Source organism: Rhinoderma darwinii, chromosome 2 (assembly GCF_050947455.1).
Source record: "Rhinoderma darwinii isolate aRhiDar2 chromosome 2, aRhiDar2.hap1, whole genome shotgun sequence".
NCBI lineage: Eukaryota > Metazoa > Chordata > Amphibia > Anura > Rhinodermatidae > Rhinoderma > Rhinoderma darwinii.
The window spans coordinates 446,824,568-446,841,624 of record NC_134688.1 but is presented as its reverse complement, the minus strand read 5'-3'; the positions used below and the strand labels follow the sequence as shown (position 1 = coordinate 446,841,624).

The 17,057-nt window shown below is 42.0% G+C and overlaps 1 protein-coding gene across 3 annotated transcripts in view; it reads right to left on the bottom strand.

Moving 5' to 3' along the window:
• The window catches only part of USP25 (ubiquitin specific peptidase 25), a 111,962-nt gene that overhangs the window by 13,865 nt on the left and 81,040 nt on the right, over positions 1-17,057 (bottom strand). Inside the window, exons 18-20 of one of the 3 annotated variants that reach the window (XM_075854500.1) lie at positions 16,817-16,956; positions 15,563-15,676; positions 5,486-5,581 (exon numbers count right to left, since the gene is read on the bottom strand). In XM_075854500.1, the coding sequence (XP_075710615.1) occupies positions 5,486-5,581; positions 15,563-15,676; positions 16,817-16,956 (350 nt within the window). The remainder of the gene's footprint in view (positions 1-5,485; positions 5,582-15,562; positions 15,677-16,816; positions 16,957-17,057) is intronic. The other 2 variants (XM_075854501.1, XM_075854502.1) reach the window with 2 other exon arrangements.

The following is a 17,057-nucleotide window of genomic DNA, read 5'->3' as shown; positions in this document are numbered from 1 at the left end:
CATTTTCGTATTTATGCAAATGAGGCTTGCAAAAGTACAACTGGGCGTGTTGAAAAGTAAAAGTACAACTGGGCGTGTATTATGTGCGTACATCGGGGCGTGTTTACTACTTTTACTAGCTGGCCGTTCTGACGAGAAGTATCATCCACTTCTCGTCAGAGCGCCCAGCTTCTGGCAGTGCAGACACAGTCGTGTTCTCGAGAGCTCACGCTGTGTCGTCACTTCCCCAGGTACTGCATCGTGTCAGACGAGCGAGGACACATCGGCACCAGAGGCTACAGATGATTCTGCAGCAGCATCGGCGTTTGCAGGTAAGTAGCTACATAGACTTACCTGCAAACGCTGATGCTGCTGCAGAATCAACTGTAGCCTCTGGTGCCGGTGTCCTCGCTCGTCTGACACGATGCAGGACCTGGGGCAGGAAGTGACGTCACAGCGTGATCTCTCGAGAACACGCTGTGTCTGCACTGCCAGAAGCTGGGCGTTCTGAAGAGAAGTGGATGATACTTCTCATCACAGCGCCCAGCTAGTAAAAGTAGTAAACACGCCCCGATGTACGCACATAATACACGCCCAGTTGTACTTTTACTTTTCAACATGCCCAGTTGTACTTTTACTGTAAACACGCCCAGTTGTACTTTTGCAAGCCTCATTTGCATAAATACAAAAATGGTCATAACTTGGCCAAAAATGCTCGTTTTTTAAAAATAAAAACGTTACTGTAATCTACATTGCAGCGCCTATCTGCTGCAATAGCAGATAGGGGTTGCAAAATCTGGTGACAGAGCCTCTTTAAAGGTGAATCATGTGAGAGGTCATTACGTTATGAGAGAAGTTATAAATACATAAGGTTACATTGACACAAAGAATGGTTCGCATTATACATAATAGGCCACACAGCCCACAATTCCATGGGGGAAAAAAAAAAAACAAAGTCTTCAGCTTTGTAATATATCTCCATACTTTTTTTTTTTTTGCTGTGGGCAATGATTTTTTTTTTAGTTTGTTACTCTGTGCAGGGTTTAGAAAAAATATATATATTACACACACACATACATACACATATATACTGCTGCTACATAAATACGATCAACAAAACAACAAGATGTTCACGAATCTATTGATCTTCCGAGTTGCTGCCGAGCGCTCACCTTCCGATAGGTCTTTCTTAGTAAATAATTATATTCCCCATAAAACAACAATTCTGGAGAATCTTTTCTTAGAACTCTACATTGTGCCGTTCCTCTGTTATTCCTGCTAGAAATTTATAAAATAAATTAACCACTGTTGGTTACCAGTTGGGGGGGGGATGCACTGACTTTAAATGTCCAATCAGTGCTGACAGTGAGACTGCAGGGACACGCCCCTTTAAGATGAACGGTAACACCCACTTGAACCGGAGTTCTAAGAAAAGATTCTAAGAAGCTACAGACTTCAGTCTGTTTTATACGCGTTTTCCCCATGAAATAACATGTCAGTACAGGGGACAGGTCCTCTTTAAAATGTATAAAAAATATGAAAAATCCTAAATACAGTGTTTTGGTTTGTGGCATTTTCAAGGTCAGTGATATTTTTTTCCAAATTGCAGCATGCTCTAGGAATAGCATTTTCTAGCCCCCCCCCCCATAGGCTTCTTTACAGAACTTCAAAAGTGGCAGGTAAAAACGCATGTACAAAATGGGGGGGGGGGGGGATAATTTAACCACTGCATGAATAAGGCCAAAACTGCCTGCATCCTTGCTCATTAACATATTACACTGGTCACCCTTTACTTGTACTGGTATTAATGTGCGAGACAGATTGTGTTATCTGCAGTCACTTCTGCTATTGACAGCTCTTCTTTTTTTATTCTACATATGATGTGAATAACTAGGACCGCTCATATTCTTAACACACATGAACATCCACATAATCGGATTAACACCAGAATACTCAATGCATATTCGGGATTGTGATCCATATGTTGCGAATACGACAGTAGGAATAAATGAGCCAATCGGACCCACATGATGTTCGCAGCATAGCGCCGTTATTAATTCAATGTGCTAAACAGATAAACATTAATAACAGATCCGTCAACAGCAGCTTGCTGGCAGGGTCCAGGAAAATGCGTTCTCTGCAAGACTTCAAGAATTACCATTTCAGGAGCACGCAGACAAACACTGTCGTTTTGCAAAATCGCTATGACTGCAATGTGTGGATACATCATTAACATGTGCTTGGAATTTAAAGGATTTTTATTAAGTATAAGACATGAGTGGGGATTTTGAGAAGGAAGAAAAATTGTGACCAGAACATAACCACAAAGTGACATCATAATCTGACACGGAAAATGAAGGTTGAACTAATAAGCCTATAGAAAGAGCACAGAATCTAAACCTGGAAAATGTTGCCCTTTTCAGCAAAATTAGGCCACATTCACACGACAGTGAAAAAATATGGCCATTAAAAACTGATCAATGGTCAGTTTTTCACGGCCATTTTGCATCAGTGAGTCTCCAAGTTTTCATCAATTTTTAGTCCCTCTGTCGTTTTAATGGCCGCTTGTCATCAGTTTGATCTGTTTTTCATGGCCGTTAAAAAAACCAAAACAAAACAATCGAAATGTAATTTTAGGGTTTTTGTTCAAACCCCATGAACACCACAGTGCCCATGTAGGATAGTGCCGCAATGCCCCTGCAGATAGTGTGACAGTGCACACTGTATATAGTGCCCACATAGATAGTGCCATAGTGCAACGCTCTGGTCGGGGATTCCACACCAGGAGGATCACATGACATCACTTTCCATATATGGATAGTGACACCAGGGGCTCAATTGCCCGGCCGAAGCGTCGGCAACGAACTGGCTGGGGATTCCACTCCAGGAGGATCCCATGACATCACTGTCCATATATGGATAGTGACGCCAAGGGCTTCTGCAGGAGCCAAAATCAGCAGCCAGAGCTTTGGCAACACTCTGGTCAGGGATTCCGCTCCAGGAGGATCCCGTGACGTCACTATCCATATAGGGACAGTGACGTCAGGGGCTCTTTCTAGGAGTGTAATCCCTGGCCAGAGCGTTGCCGATGCTCTGGCCAGGGATTCCGGCAGTAAAGTCAAGGGCTTCCCCGGGCTAAGCGCTGTGGCCTGGTAGACCTCTTAGCCAGGATCACTTTTTAATGGCAGACACAGATTGATTCCTGAAACTGATCTATTTAGTTCTATGGGGGCCATCTGGCCGTGAAAACGGCCAAATTAGCACATCCTATTTTTTGATGGCCAATATTCACGGGTCGTTAAAGAAAGAAAAAAAAACAGCCATGTGAATACAGCCATAAAACGACATTGTTCTGAAAACGGCCGTATGACTCATTAAAAAACCGTCCGTCACAGGCTTTGACATACCGGACCACAACGGTTTAGCATAAGCATTGATCAGGCATTGCTGGGCACATAAAACCTAAAAAAAAGCAGTGAACAACTCTGTGGCAAACTACTATGGAAAGGATACACAGGTAGTGTACCCATTAGGCTGGGTTCACACGAGCACATTAACGTCCGTAATGGACGGACGTATTTCGGGCGGAAGTTCCGGACCGAACTCAGTGCAGGGAGCCGGGCTCCTAGCATCATAGTTATGTACGACGCTAGGAGTCCCTGCCTCTCCGTGGAACTACTGTCCCGTACTGAAAACATGATTACAGTACGGGACTCCTAGCGTCGTACATAACTATGATGCTAGGAGCCCGGCCCCCTGCACTGTGTTCGGTCCGGGAATTCCGCCCGAAATACGTCCGTCCATTACGGACGTTAATGTGGTCGTGTGAACCCAGCCTTACCCAAAATAGCCCAAACACTTCACAGATCTGTAGGTGAACATACTCTTTCCACAGCGGAGGTTAAGAAGTCAGTAACGTATATTAACAGACCTCATGCTATATTTAGTATGCCGCTCAAGGCTTGAAAGATTATTATTTTTGCCATGGCTATCAGATAGGAAGAATCCTATAACCACCTTTGCAGCGTAATCAAACATGGTTGAGTATAGTAATACATGACTGCTGGATCAGACTACACACGGTTTATGGTCTGTATCCATGGAGACACATAGGTTTGCATAAAAGCTGTGTAGATTTTTAATGAAGACTTTGCTTCAACGCATTTAAAATGTAATAACTTTGCAATGAAAACATTGTTTGCAAAGGTGTACATCACTTAAGTTACAGGAATTAATCTCCTACCGTTTTCTGTATACAGCTCCTATACAGACCTATGTGTCTTCATGGTTACAGACTACAAACAAACCGTGTGTAGCCTAAACCTGCAGTCATATTTTACACCTTTCCATCAGGTTCCTTAAAGGGAAATGGTCAGCAGTTTTAAGGCCTCAAAACGTCCGACAGCGTGATATAGGGGAGGGCATTGCAGCTACACCTTTTGTCTTTTTCATGAAAGTTACATGACAGAGAAAACGATGTTTAATTCCCCCGATGCTGCTTTGCAAGTGCCACTTAAACAAGAACTCGATTTACAAGTTCTCCTTGACTGTCCTCACAGCATGCTGCAAACTCCTCCGCTCTGAGGGACTGCTGTGAGTGACAGCTCTAGCATCCAATCAGGAGTCCACTAGAGCAGAGTGACACTCGCGACTGCGGCGCCGGGGAATTAAACATCAGTTTCAAGTTGAATGACCGAGACAAAAGCTATGGTTACACCGCCCCCTCCATCCCCTATATTGTGCGTTCAGCAGTTTTGGGGCCTACGTTTTAAGTTAAGATGCATTGGCATAAAAAAATAAATATATAGATCAATTGGTTAAAATTTACATTAAATATTAAATTTCTCTGTTGAATTATAAGAAACCTTTTTTCATTTGGCAGCAAATTGTTAAGGCCCCCTGAAAACGACTATGCCGGTAATCACTGTCCGTGATTACGGGCACGGCCGGCCGCTGACCGCCACCTGCATTTGCGGGCTGTGCTCCCATATAAAGCATGGGAGCCCAGTCCGTAAAAAGCAAAAAATAGGACAAGTCCTATCTTTTGCGGAGCAGTTCTACAGCACGGTAAATACACAGGAAGGTGTCCGTGCGCAATAGAAGTGAATGGGTCCGTAATTACGGATGAATTCTACTGTCGTGTGCATGGGGCCTAAGATGGAGAATAATGTGGCTTATTTTTTTCCCCTTTTTCTGGAGTTGGCACCATGCCAATCCAGCTATCAGCTGATCAGCCCAAGTCATGACTGACAGACTGGTTGCTAGGGACACTTAGTAACAACTAGTCTTACCAAAGGGGGTTGACCCATAGCAACCAGTCTCTCTCATTACTCCTATCAACTCATGCTATATTTAATGGGTTTCCAGAAATTCTGATAAAGTGACGTGTTGTCGATTAACACAAAATACAAAAGTGACTGAATTTATAAGCAGAGAAAACGTAACAAAACTATTCAACACACAAAAACAGGAAGTTGACTGTAAAGGAGATCATTATAGTCTGTACCTTAAAAAACCCTGCTTCGGGCCCACACCTGTCATACACATTCCTGGATTTACCTATGGACATGATAATGCCTTGCATGTTTGGGGTCATCATGACCTGCCACAGAGGATTCAAGTTTTATTGATCATCATATTAGTGAAATAGATCATATGCATGCAAAAAAACAAAACCGTAACGTAGTAAAAGCAAGTGGTCACATGCATACACGGTTGATGGTCTGATTGCATGTTAGTGGGTGAGATGGACTGGCGTGATTGGGGAAATATCATTAGAAGCGGCAGTAGACAGACATGCAGGATCCTCAGAGGACAAGCTGCATTAACCAGTAACAGATAGGACAGGAGTCCCTCAGAACGCAGGGCCTATACATCTGAAATGTTGTTTTTCTCCATTAATTAACTTTTTTTTCCCTGCATATTTACCATACCAGAAACATGCATCCACATGGCACACAAACTCTACAACGACAAAACAAAACTAGAAAAAAAACAAAAAACCCTTACTGGGATGGGATATAGTGGTCTTTATTTTAATAGTAAGTATCTGACCATTTTGCTTACAATTAATTGGACAGTCTGGAACATTGGTTGGGACAAGCTCCCATGGAGTTTCCGAAGAGCCTCCTCTCCACCATTCTCGTTCCCCGAAGTTCGGCATGATAGCCGACAACCATTCATTTCCCCGCCAATACCTAGAGTTATTTATTTATATTACATCTCCATTTCTATTCACCCATATGCGGTTCTCAATGGAGGGCCGGTCGCCCTGGTCTCAATAACTCAGCTCTAACCTATACACTGCGTTTTTTTCTCTCGAATCAGCCACATCCCTCTAGCACCGATTGGTTACAGTGGGCACCTGTCATAAAGCGCTCATTGTACCACCATACCAGTATTAACTTGGACATCGCATTCCATTTAGATTTACAGCAAGGCAAGCGTAATCTTGCGAGATTATGCTGTAAACGGTCATTTAAAACGAGATTACTCTTGCCTTGCTGTAAAACTCACGCAAACGTTAGCGAAGTGTTAGGATTCTGAATAGACATCACGTCCTGGCTGGAGGTAATGTATATTCATTGTCAGGACACTTGAGTAACGTTAGTGTGTGTGTATGTGGCTGCACATAGCGATCTAGTAAGATTACTATGTGCTGTGTAAACGAATGGAGAGAAGTGTATGACGCTGATTGGTCAGCGTCATACACTTCTCTCCACAACGCCAACTTGGTCAAAAAGTTAAACACGCCCAGTTGTCAATTAAATTCATTAGCATAAAGCTAATATAGGTCATAACTCAAAAATTATCGTTTTTCTAAATAAAAAAAACACTGCTGGAATCTACATTACAGCGCCGATCACATTATGTACAATATAGGCCACTTATAATGTGGTGACAGAGCCTCTTTAACTGTTACACTAAAGGACCACAACGGAGATGGAAAGATCTGTCCACAGGACAACTATAAGCCAGACACTCCACAGACTGGGGCTTGATAAAAGTAAAACATATGAAAACCCATTTTCAGTTCCCCAAACAACATGTGGCAGACTCCCCAAAGACATGGAAGATTCTCTGGTCAGATGAGACTAAAATTTAACTTCTTGGCCATCATGGGAAACTGCCAAAGCTGCACTGGAGTGGTTTAAGGAAACCTATAAATGTATTGGAATGGCCGAGTCACAGCCCAGACCTCAATCCTATAGATAATCTGTGGCATGACTTGAACACAACCATCAAACGTGAAGGAGTTGAACAAGGAAGAATGGGCACCAATCCCAGTGTCTATATGTAGAGAAATACCCCAAGAGACTTGTATCTGGAATTATAGCAAAAGGTGCTCCACCAAGTATTGACTTTCAGGGGGTGAATACTTAACACTATTTTTTGTCTTAATTTTTTTTTGTGTCTCAGTAAAACCTATTTTGCACCTTAACCCCTTCCCGCTCCTGGACGTACTATTAGGTCATGGCAGCTGTATCGTTCGCGCTCCATGACCTAATAGTACGTCTCGGGAGAAACGGCCGTTTCGGCCGTCCTCCCGACACATACAGGAGCTGTGACAGCTGCTGTCTCAGCTCCTACAGCGGGAACCGATCGCTGTGTCCCCGCCGTAAAATAAAATAATAATAAACCGTACCACAATCACAATTCTTTGGTCACTTCACCTCCCAAAAAATGGAATAAAAAGGGATCAAAAAGTCACATGTACCTAAAAATGGTATTGATGGAAACTACAGTTCGTTACGCAAAAAATAAGTCCTCGCACGGCTTTATTGATGGAAAAATAAAAAAGTTCTGGCTCTTAGAAAAAGGTAACACAAAAAGTAAATGATTTTTTACAAAACTTATTTTATTGTGCAAACGCCATAAGACATAAAAAATCTATAAACATCTCGTATCGCCATAATCGTATCGCCCCGCAGAATAAAGTGAATATGTCATTTATAGCGCACGGTGAACGCTGTAAAAAAAATAAATAAATCGAATAAAAAAACAAATAGCAGAATTGCTGTTTTTTAGTCACCACGCCACCTAAAAATAGAATAATAACTGATCAAAAAGGCACATGCACCCCAAGAAAACTACAATGGATTCCTCAAGGGGTCTAGTTTCCAAATTGGGGTCACTTTTGGGGGGTTGCCAATGTTTTGGCACCACAAGACCTCTTCAAACCGGACATGGTGCCTAATAAAAAGGAGGGCTCAAAATCCACTAGGTGCTCCTTTGATTCGGAGGCCGGTGCTTCAGTCCATTACCGCACTAGGGCCACATGTGGGATATTTCTCTAAACTGCAGAATCTGGGCAATAAGTATTAAGTTGCGTTTCTCTGATAAATCCTTTTGTGTTGTAAAAAAAAATGGTATAAAGAGGATTTTCTGACAAAAAAAAAAATGTAAATTTCACCTCTACTTTGCTGTAAATTTCTGTGAAACACCTAAAGGGTTCATAAACTTTCTAAATGCTGTTGTGAATACTTTGAGGGGTCTAGTTTCTAAAATGGGGTGTTTGATAGGGGTTTCTAATATATGGGCCCCTCAAAGCAACTTCAGAACTGAACTGTAACCTAAAAAAATAAATAAATGAGGCAATACTTCGCTTCTTACATTATACTGATAATGAGCCGTGCCCACCCCGAGATTACCCCAGTTTTGACCGTCTGTATAAACGGAGACCCCTATTAGACTGTTTCAGTGCCCAGTTTTCCCAAGCATACACCCCAAGAAGTGTATTTCTATTGATGAGTCCCTGGTACATTTTAAAGGGAGGGTTCAATTCCGCGAGTACCTGCCGGGTAAGAGGGCAAGGTATGGCGCGAAGATGTATAAGCTGCGAGAGTGCATCCGGGTATACCTACAGGTTTAGGCTATATGAAGGAAAGGCCACCCCCAAACCAGACTGCATCCTGGGCTACAATAGGTACATGGGAGGGGTGGACTTGTCAGATCAAATCCTGAAGCCCTACAGCGCTATGCGGTGTGGTATAAGAAGCTAGCCGGGCACATCATATAGATGGCTTTGTACAATGCGTACGTGCTACGTCGATGTGCAGGCCAGAGGGGAACTTTCCTGGAATTTCAAGAGGTGATTATCAAGAACCTAATCTTTAGGGACCAAGAAGGGGGGGGCACCCAGTACTTCTGGAAGCGGGGCCACACGCATCGTACCAGGGCGGCAACACTTTCCAGGAGAAGTTCCCCAAACTGGCAAGAAGGGAAAAAGTCAAAAGAGGTGCAAAGTCTGCTATAAGAGGGGGACAAGGGAGGACACAATATATCAATGTGACACGTGTCCCGAAAAAACAGGGCTCTGTATGAAAGAGTGTTTTAAAATTTATCATACATCCCTTGGTTTATAAATGTACCCCAATTTTACTTACCCCGATGTACTCGGCACAGCTTATCCCCCTCGTCTTTCCCCTCTGAGCCCTGCTGTGTGCCCAGGCAGCTGATAACAGCCACATGTAGGGTATTGCCATACCCGGGAGAACCCACATTACAGTTTATGGGGTGTAGGTCTCCGGTCAAAATGCTCACTACACCTCTAGATGAATGCCTTAAGGGTGTCGTTTTTAAAACGGGGTCACTGCTTGCGGGTTTCAACTGTACTGGTACCTCAGGGGCTTCTGCATACATGACTTCGCACTAGAAAATCCCCAGTAGGCCAAATGGTGGTCCTTTCCTTCTGAGCCCTCCCATGGGCCCAAACGGCAGTTTATCACCACAAATGGGGTATTGCGGCACTCAGAACAAATTGCGCAACAGAATGGGGTATTTTGTTTCTTGTGAAAATAAGACATTTTCAGCCAAAACTACATATTATTTGAAAAAAATATATATTTTTTTAATTCCCAGCCCAATTCAAATAAGTTCTGTGAAGAAACTATGGGGTCTAAATGGTCACATTACCCATAAATGAATTCCTTGAGGGGTGTAGTTTCCAAAATGGGGTCACTTCTGGTGTGTTTCCATTGCTTTGATACCTCTGGGGCTCTGCAAATGCGACATGGCACCCGAAAACCAATCCAGCAAAATCTGCACTCCAAAGAACACACAGCGCTCCTTTCCTTCTGAGCCCTCCCATGGGCCCAAACGACAGTTTATCGCCACAAATGGGGTATTGCTGCACTCAGGAGAAATTGGGCAACAAAATGGAGTATTTTGTTCCCTGTGAAAATAAGAAATTTTGATCACAAATGACATCTTACTGGAAAAAATTTCATTTTTTTAATGTCACAGCCCAATTGAAATAGGTGCTGTGAAAAAACTGTGCGGTCAAAATGCTAACAACAACCATAAATGAATTCCTTGAGGGGTGTAGTTTCCAAAATGGGGTCACTATTGGGGGATTCCTACTGTTTTGGCACCTCAACACCTCTCCAAACCTGGCATGCTGCCTAAAATATATTCTAATAAAAAAAGAGGCCTCAAAATGCACTAGGTGCTTCTTTGCTTCTAGGGCTTGTGTTTTATTCCATGAGCGCAGTAGAGCCACAAGTGGGACATTTCTAAAAACTGCAGAATCTGGACAATACATATTTAGTAGTGTTTCTCTGGTAAAACCTTCTGTGTTACAGAAAAAAAAATGAATAAAATTGAAATTCAGCAAGAAAAATGAAAAATGAAATTTGCAAATTTCACCTGTTTTGAATACTTTGAGGGGTCTAGTTTTTAAAATGGGGTGTTTTATCAGGGTTTCTAATACATAGGCCCCTCAAAGCCACTTCAGAACTCAAGAGGTACCTTAAAAAAAAGGCTTGAAATTTTCTTAAAAATGAGAAATTGCTGTTTATGTTCTAAGCCTTGTAACGTCCAAGAAAAATAAAATAATGTTCAAAAAACGATGCCAATCTAAAGTAGACAGATGGGGAATGTGAACTAGTAACTATTTTGGGTGGTATAACCGTCTGTTTTACAAGCAGATGCATTTAAATTCTTAAAAATGCAATTTTTTCAAAATTTTCTCTAAATTTTGCAATTTTTCACCAATAAACACTGAATATATAGACAAAATTTTACCACGAACATGAAGCCCAATGTGTCACGAGAAAACAATCTCAGAATCGCTTGGGTAGGTTTAAGCATTCCGACGTTATTACCACATAAAGTGAAATATGTCAGATTTCAAAAATGGGCTCTGAGCCTTAAGGCCCAAACTAGGCTGCGTCCTTAAGGGGTTAAAAGTGGTAGACCTGTTGTGAAAATCTAAATGGTACAAATCTCCCAAAAATATCAAGATTGTAATGCACTGTATATTTAAAACAAAAAAACAACAAAACATTGGTAATAACAGGCCTCTTTAGAGTATATTTCTGATACTGCATAGCCCCTGGAGCCCTTCTTTTAGAGGGTTTATAGTTTGTCTATGTAATGCAGGCTACAGAAACGACTTGCAAGATATAGACAAAAATTCAACCTCTCCGAAACTTGGTTTCCCCAATGAGAGACATTGGGTACTCAGTCAGGATTTGCTGACAAATAGATAATGTTTTTAGCCTGCTTAACCCCTTCCCTCTGCAACGGTTTCTCAGATTCTCAATTTCACTTTATCCTCCCCCACCTTCCAAAAGCCATAACATTTTTATTTTTCCTTCGATATAGCCATATGAACAAGTTGGAGTTTTTCATGGCACCATTTACTGTACTCGGAAGCTGGAAAAAAAAAGTTTTGGGCAGTGGAATGAGAAGAAAGTGCGATTCCGGAATTGTTTTTAGAGTTTGATTTTTACGGTATTCACCGAGTGGTAAAAACATGTTAAACTTATTCTGCTGGTCAATAAGATTACGGCGATACCAAATTTACACAGTTTTTTTTTTACGTTTTACTACTTTTACAAAAAAAATAATTAAAAAAAATTACATTTGTTTTGCGTCGCCATAAATTGAGAGCCATAGCTTTATTTTTAATCAACAAGAGCTTATTTTTTTGCAGGGCAAGATGTAGTTTGTATAATTTTAAGGTATATAGACTTTTTGATCACTTTTTATTCTATTTTTGGTGGGAGATGACCAAATAACACGGATTCTGGCGGTTTAATTTTTTTTTATGGTGTTTATAATGTTATATTGGAATAGTTCAGACTTTTACGGACGCGGCGATACCAGTTATGTTATATTTCTGTTATTTTACTTTTGGGGGGAAATGGCAGGGGTTTGAACTTTAAAAAACAAATAAAAATTATATATACTCCGTTATGATTCAACAAACTGTGCCTTTAACATATACACCTCAACATTGAAATTGCAACACCAAGAAGGATAAGTTTTGGAATTGTGGAAATCACAGGATCGATAGACATGTTAATGATATGTAAATGATAGAAAAACGGAAACAAAATATTCCAAACATCTTGATTTAATCAATATCAAGTATGAGCGCCACACACAGAATTACACGCACTTACACGCCTTGGCATGCTATCAATGATGGTCTGAGGAATGTTATGCCACGCTGAATGCACTTGGGCACGCAAATTATCAAGATTGGCTGCTGGCAGCTCCCTTTGCAATTGCCGACCAATGACGTCCCAGATGTGCGCAATAGGAGACAAGTCTGGAGACGCTGAAGGTCATGGTAGCACGTTTAGGCCACGCAGCCAGCTCACAATGGTTCCACGACCAAATAAATGTAACGCCAAGCTGTTAGTGTACCTCAAATGAAGACTAGAAGGGTTCGGCTACTGTAAATTATGCCAACCCACACCATAATCCCAGGAGTAGGACCGGTGTGACATTCTCTTGTGAAAGCCTCTTCATAGTGGTATCCAGCCCACTCTCCGGCTTGCATTGCGGCTGGGACAAAAGTGGGACTTATCGCTGAAGGGGACAGAAGAGGATAGACCTCCATTTCAGCTTCCATCGCCGTCTTGCTGTGCGCCATGATAAGCTTTGGGAGGGGTGGCAAGTGGTCAATGAAGCACCTGTAGCTGGACGTCTGGCTCGTAGCCCAATGTCATGCAAAAGCCTTCTGATTGTTTGTTTGTGTCGACACTGGTTGCCGCCCTAGGCTTGGGATGTGACGTCCAACTTTACTCGCAGTAAAGAATGCGGTTAACATTGAACAGTGCTGAGATTCAAGGATTCTGTCCCTCTCAGTTTGCGACAAGTGGCGATAACTGGCACGTCAAGGCACAGGAGGCATCGCACAATCATATCACACCACTTGATCCGTTTATTGAGATTTCATGTGGCTAAGAAAACTTTACTTTCAATATGGCTTTTATGCCCTTCCACATTTCACAGATTGGAGCTCGGTGCTTGAAAAGGTGATCATTTGCAGATCTTAGCGACACCTGCTACTTGCTCGATTTGCACAACCTTACGGCTTGCCCTTCTTGGTGTTGCAATATCAAAGTCGAAATATATATATATATATATATATATATATACACACACACACACACAAAAAACAACACACTAACTGTATTTGACATGTTTTTTTAATAGTTCCCCTAGGGTTCTTGAACCCGTTGGATCACTTGCACGAAATACCGCAATACTAATATATTGCAGTATATCGTGATTTTGAAAGTCTCCTATTCAGACATGCTTAATAGGATGACAAAGATGGCAGACCTGAGTGCCTTCATTAGGCCCCCAGGCTGCCATAACCACCATTGGCACCCCAAGATCACGTCATCCTAGCAGCTTAGTTGCCGTGGTCGCTATTGACTGCGGCATCCTGCTTATTGAACTGAAGTTTCGGCTATTTCATACATCCGACACACTCATCTAAGGCCCGATGCATATGAGCGTAAAAATTCTCCGTAATTGCGTACCGCAATATGATCTGCAATTACGGACTCATTCGGTTCTATTGGCCGCGGACACCGCTCCGTATGGCTTTGGATAGGTGCCCATGCCGTATTAGTGTACCGCAAAAGATAGGACATATCCAATCTTTTACTTTTTACGGGCCGTGCTACTATCGTTTGTATGGGAGCACGGGCCGAAAATGTGGGCGGCTGTAACGCGGCTGTTACGGACACGGCCGTGTACCGGAGGCCTTAGAGCGGGCTCAGCCTGTGAGCCTGCTCCATACAAACTCCCCCCAACCTTTACCAATGGATATTAGGAAGGGGTTAATATTAATGGTTTGTTTAAAACATACAGTTCTCAAAAACAATCCAAAATTTTAAAACAGACAACCTAAAAATATTAGAACCAACTACATCAACATATGGCGAATAATGTGGAGGTGGAACGCGTATTTTGTATTATAAAAAAAAAAAAATGAGGCAGCTTCACTATTAAAAATGCACCAGAATTCAGGCTGAAAAATAGACTACGCTATTTCCACGAAAAAAAACGGAAACCTTACAGAACGGAAACCAATTGCGACGAAAGAATTACTATGGAAACAAATGGAAGCTATTGTTTCCGTTCATTGGTTCCTCCAAAAGAAAGGTCGAATGGAACCTGATGCGGATGTGAACAGGCCCGAAAAAAACAACGGGATACAACTTATATAAAAAACGTGAACCAAAGCTTTCATTTTCTATCCTACACTTAAAAAAAAATAAGAAGATTGGATTATAATAATAAAAAATACGTTTCTTTAACTCCTATGGCTTTAAAAAGGGTTGATGAAGAACGCCACCCCCTCCCCTACATTGACGTTCCGTGATGGCACTGGTCCCTTCAAAGGATTGGTAGACATCCCAGCAGCCAGGCCTTAACCAATCAGAATTTTATAACATTTTTATTCTATAGCAACATTAAAACAAACCTTAAAAAGGGTTGTACCAGAATCGACAATCACCTATCCACGGGATGGGTGATAATTGATTAATTGCCAAGACCCCACACCGATCGTGAGAACAGGGGCCCCAAACTACCCGTTCCTCCTCACTGCTCGAATAAAGGGAGGAGGACATTGAATGGAGCGGTGGTTGAACATGCGAACTGCGGCTCTATTCAAAGTCTATGGAAATAACGGAAACAGCCAAGTACAGCACAAGGCTGTTTCCGTCAGTGCCATAGACATTAAATAGAGCAGTTAGCACATGCTCGACCGCTGCTCCATTCGAGCTACTGCTTCGTGCAGGGGTCGCAGTGAGGAGCAGCGGGGGTTTCGGCGCACCCAATGTGGGATCCCCAGCGATCAGAGAATTACGTAGTAGGTGATAATTGTTGATTCTGGGAATACCCCTTTAAATATACAAGGAAAAAATAAGTGTGTAATCATAGAATGGTTTTTTTTGGAGGGTGGGATGGTCGGGACCGAGACACAATACTGATTAAAACTGGTTACTGCACGTTGTTCTCTTGTATAAATACTAGTGTAATTCCACCAAAATAAGGAAATAAAAAGTAGAAAGTGTTAAGAAAAATCTTCCCAAGCAGAGTCAAGTGTCACTTTTGGCATGAAGCATGCAATCATACTTATTCCTAGCACCCATAGGTGTAACGCCTGATGATTAGCATACGCTAGGGCTGTGTTAGTTGATTTGCTTGGCATGCCACAGTGGAAGAGTCAGGCAGCAAAACAAAAAGCGCCAGGGGTGGGAAGAGATGGCACAAAAGGGGGCTCAGCAGCCAAAAGTAAAAAAAAAAAAAAAGATTAAAAAAATGGTACCTCATCGTCATAACCCCCCTCCTCTGACTCAATAACAAAAGTGCCTATGTGAGGGATCGCCACCTCCACAACTCGCTGACTGGGAGCTGTTGGGACTGGGGTGTTATCAGTGGGCTGCAGAGAAAGAGATTATGGGAATACAAAATTAGCTAAGTAAACATATTAAAGAAACACCCTTCCCATAGTACAAAGATAGTAATTCCTTAATATTAGAGATTTGAAAATCACTATTAATAAATGCTGGATACAATAGACGAGAGTATATTATATTCTAGCTGTAACAATATTTTACCATTAAAGAGGTTGTAGGATATCAGAAAATCATTGTAGCTCTCTTGCCGAAACAGCGCCACTTCTTGTCTATGGGCTGTGTCTGGTATTGCAACTCTGCATCCCTATTTAAGAAAACGTAGCTGAGCTACAACACCAACACAGCCTATGGAAAAATTATGCCTCGTTTTCTGGGAGAAAGCAATTGACATTAGAAAAACATGCCTGCTATCTAAAACTATCCAAAACGATTTTGCCATCACACGTTGTTAAATAATCTTTCATAAAAATAAGTCTGCACCTGGTTCAAAATTCTATTTTTCTATAATAAACTCCTTAAGAGGTAGAATTTAACCAAAATGTATCTAAACGATATGTAATTATACGTATAACAATTAATTTGTATTCATAATGGGACTCTGTAAAAAGAAAAGATTAACATCATCATTTCTAATAGTGGAAAGAGAGAAACAACTCAAACAGAAAATCAGCACTCCGCTAGAATATGCTGCCAATGTTGAATGCGTGGGGCCCCGATCTCAGACCTTCACCGATGCCGAAAATACCCTCTCGGATCCTCTGACCCAACGCCACTCCTGAACAGGTGTGTCTGGTATTCCGGCACAGTCCCATTCAGGCCCGGAGTGGCAATGGGTAGGACAACAAAAACAGCTTTACAGTAAGTGGCTCATCAGACAACGCCCTATATCTCAGCTTCCTGGACCGTTGCGAGTTTAACTATATTGGAATTTGGGTCAATATGAAATCTGCAATCTTCCACGTTCCACCGATCTAGGTGATCAAGGAGAAGCCTGCCTGTTCTGAGACCAATGGAGGGGTGATCATCAAAAAATTATGTTTATTGCACAGAGGTTATTCAACACATCAGAAAACTGTGCAACATCATCAAGCGCTTCCTACATGTCCTTATTTTTGTAACCGGAAACACAGAACGAAAAGCTAACAGATGAATGTTACTCTAACCGTTTGCAGGACCGCCTCAGGACCTTTGTCTTCAGACTCGGTGACGGCTTGGGTTATTGCACTAGTGGTTTCTTCTTTGATCTCTGTGGACAGCTCGGGTCTCATGGGTTGTTCCATGTATTCTGGGTCTTTCAGTGAAACTAAGTGGAGACACAAATAACATGAATGGTAAACGGCTATTAATTCTAGAGTAACCAACGTGACGTGACCACGGCATCCATGAGTCAGAACAGAATATCCA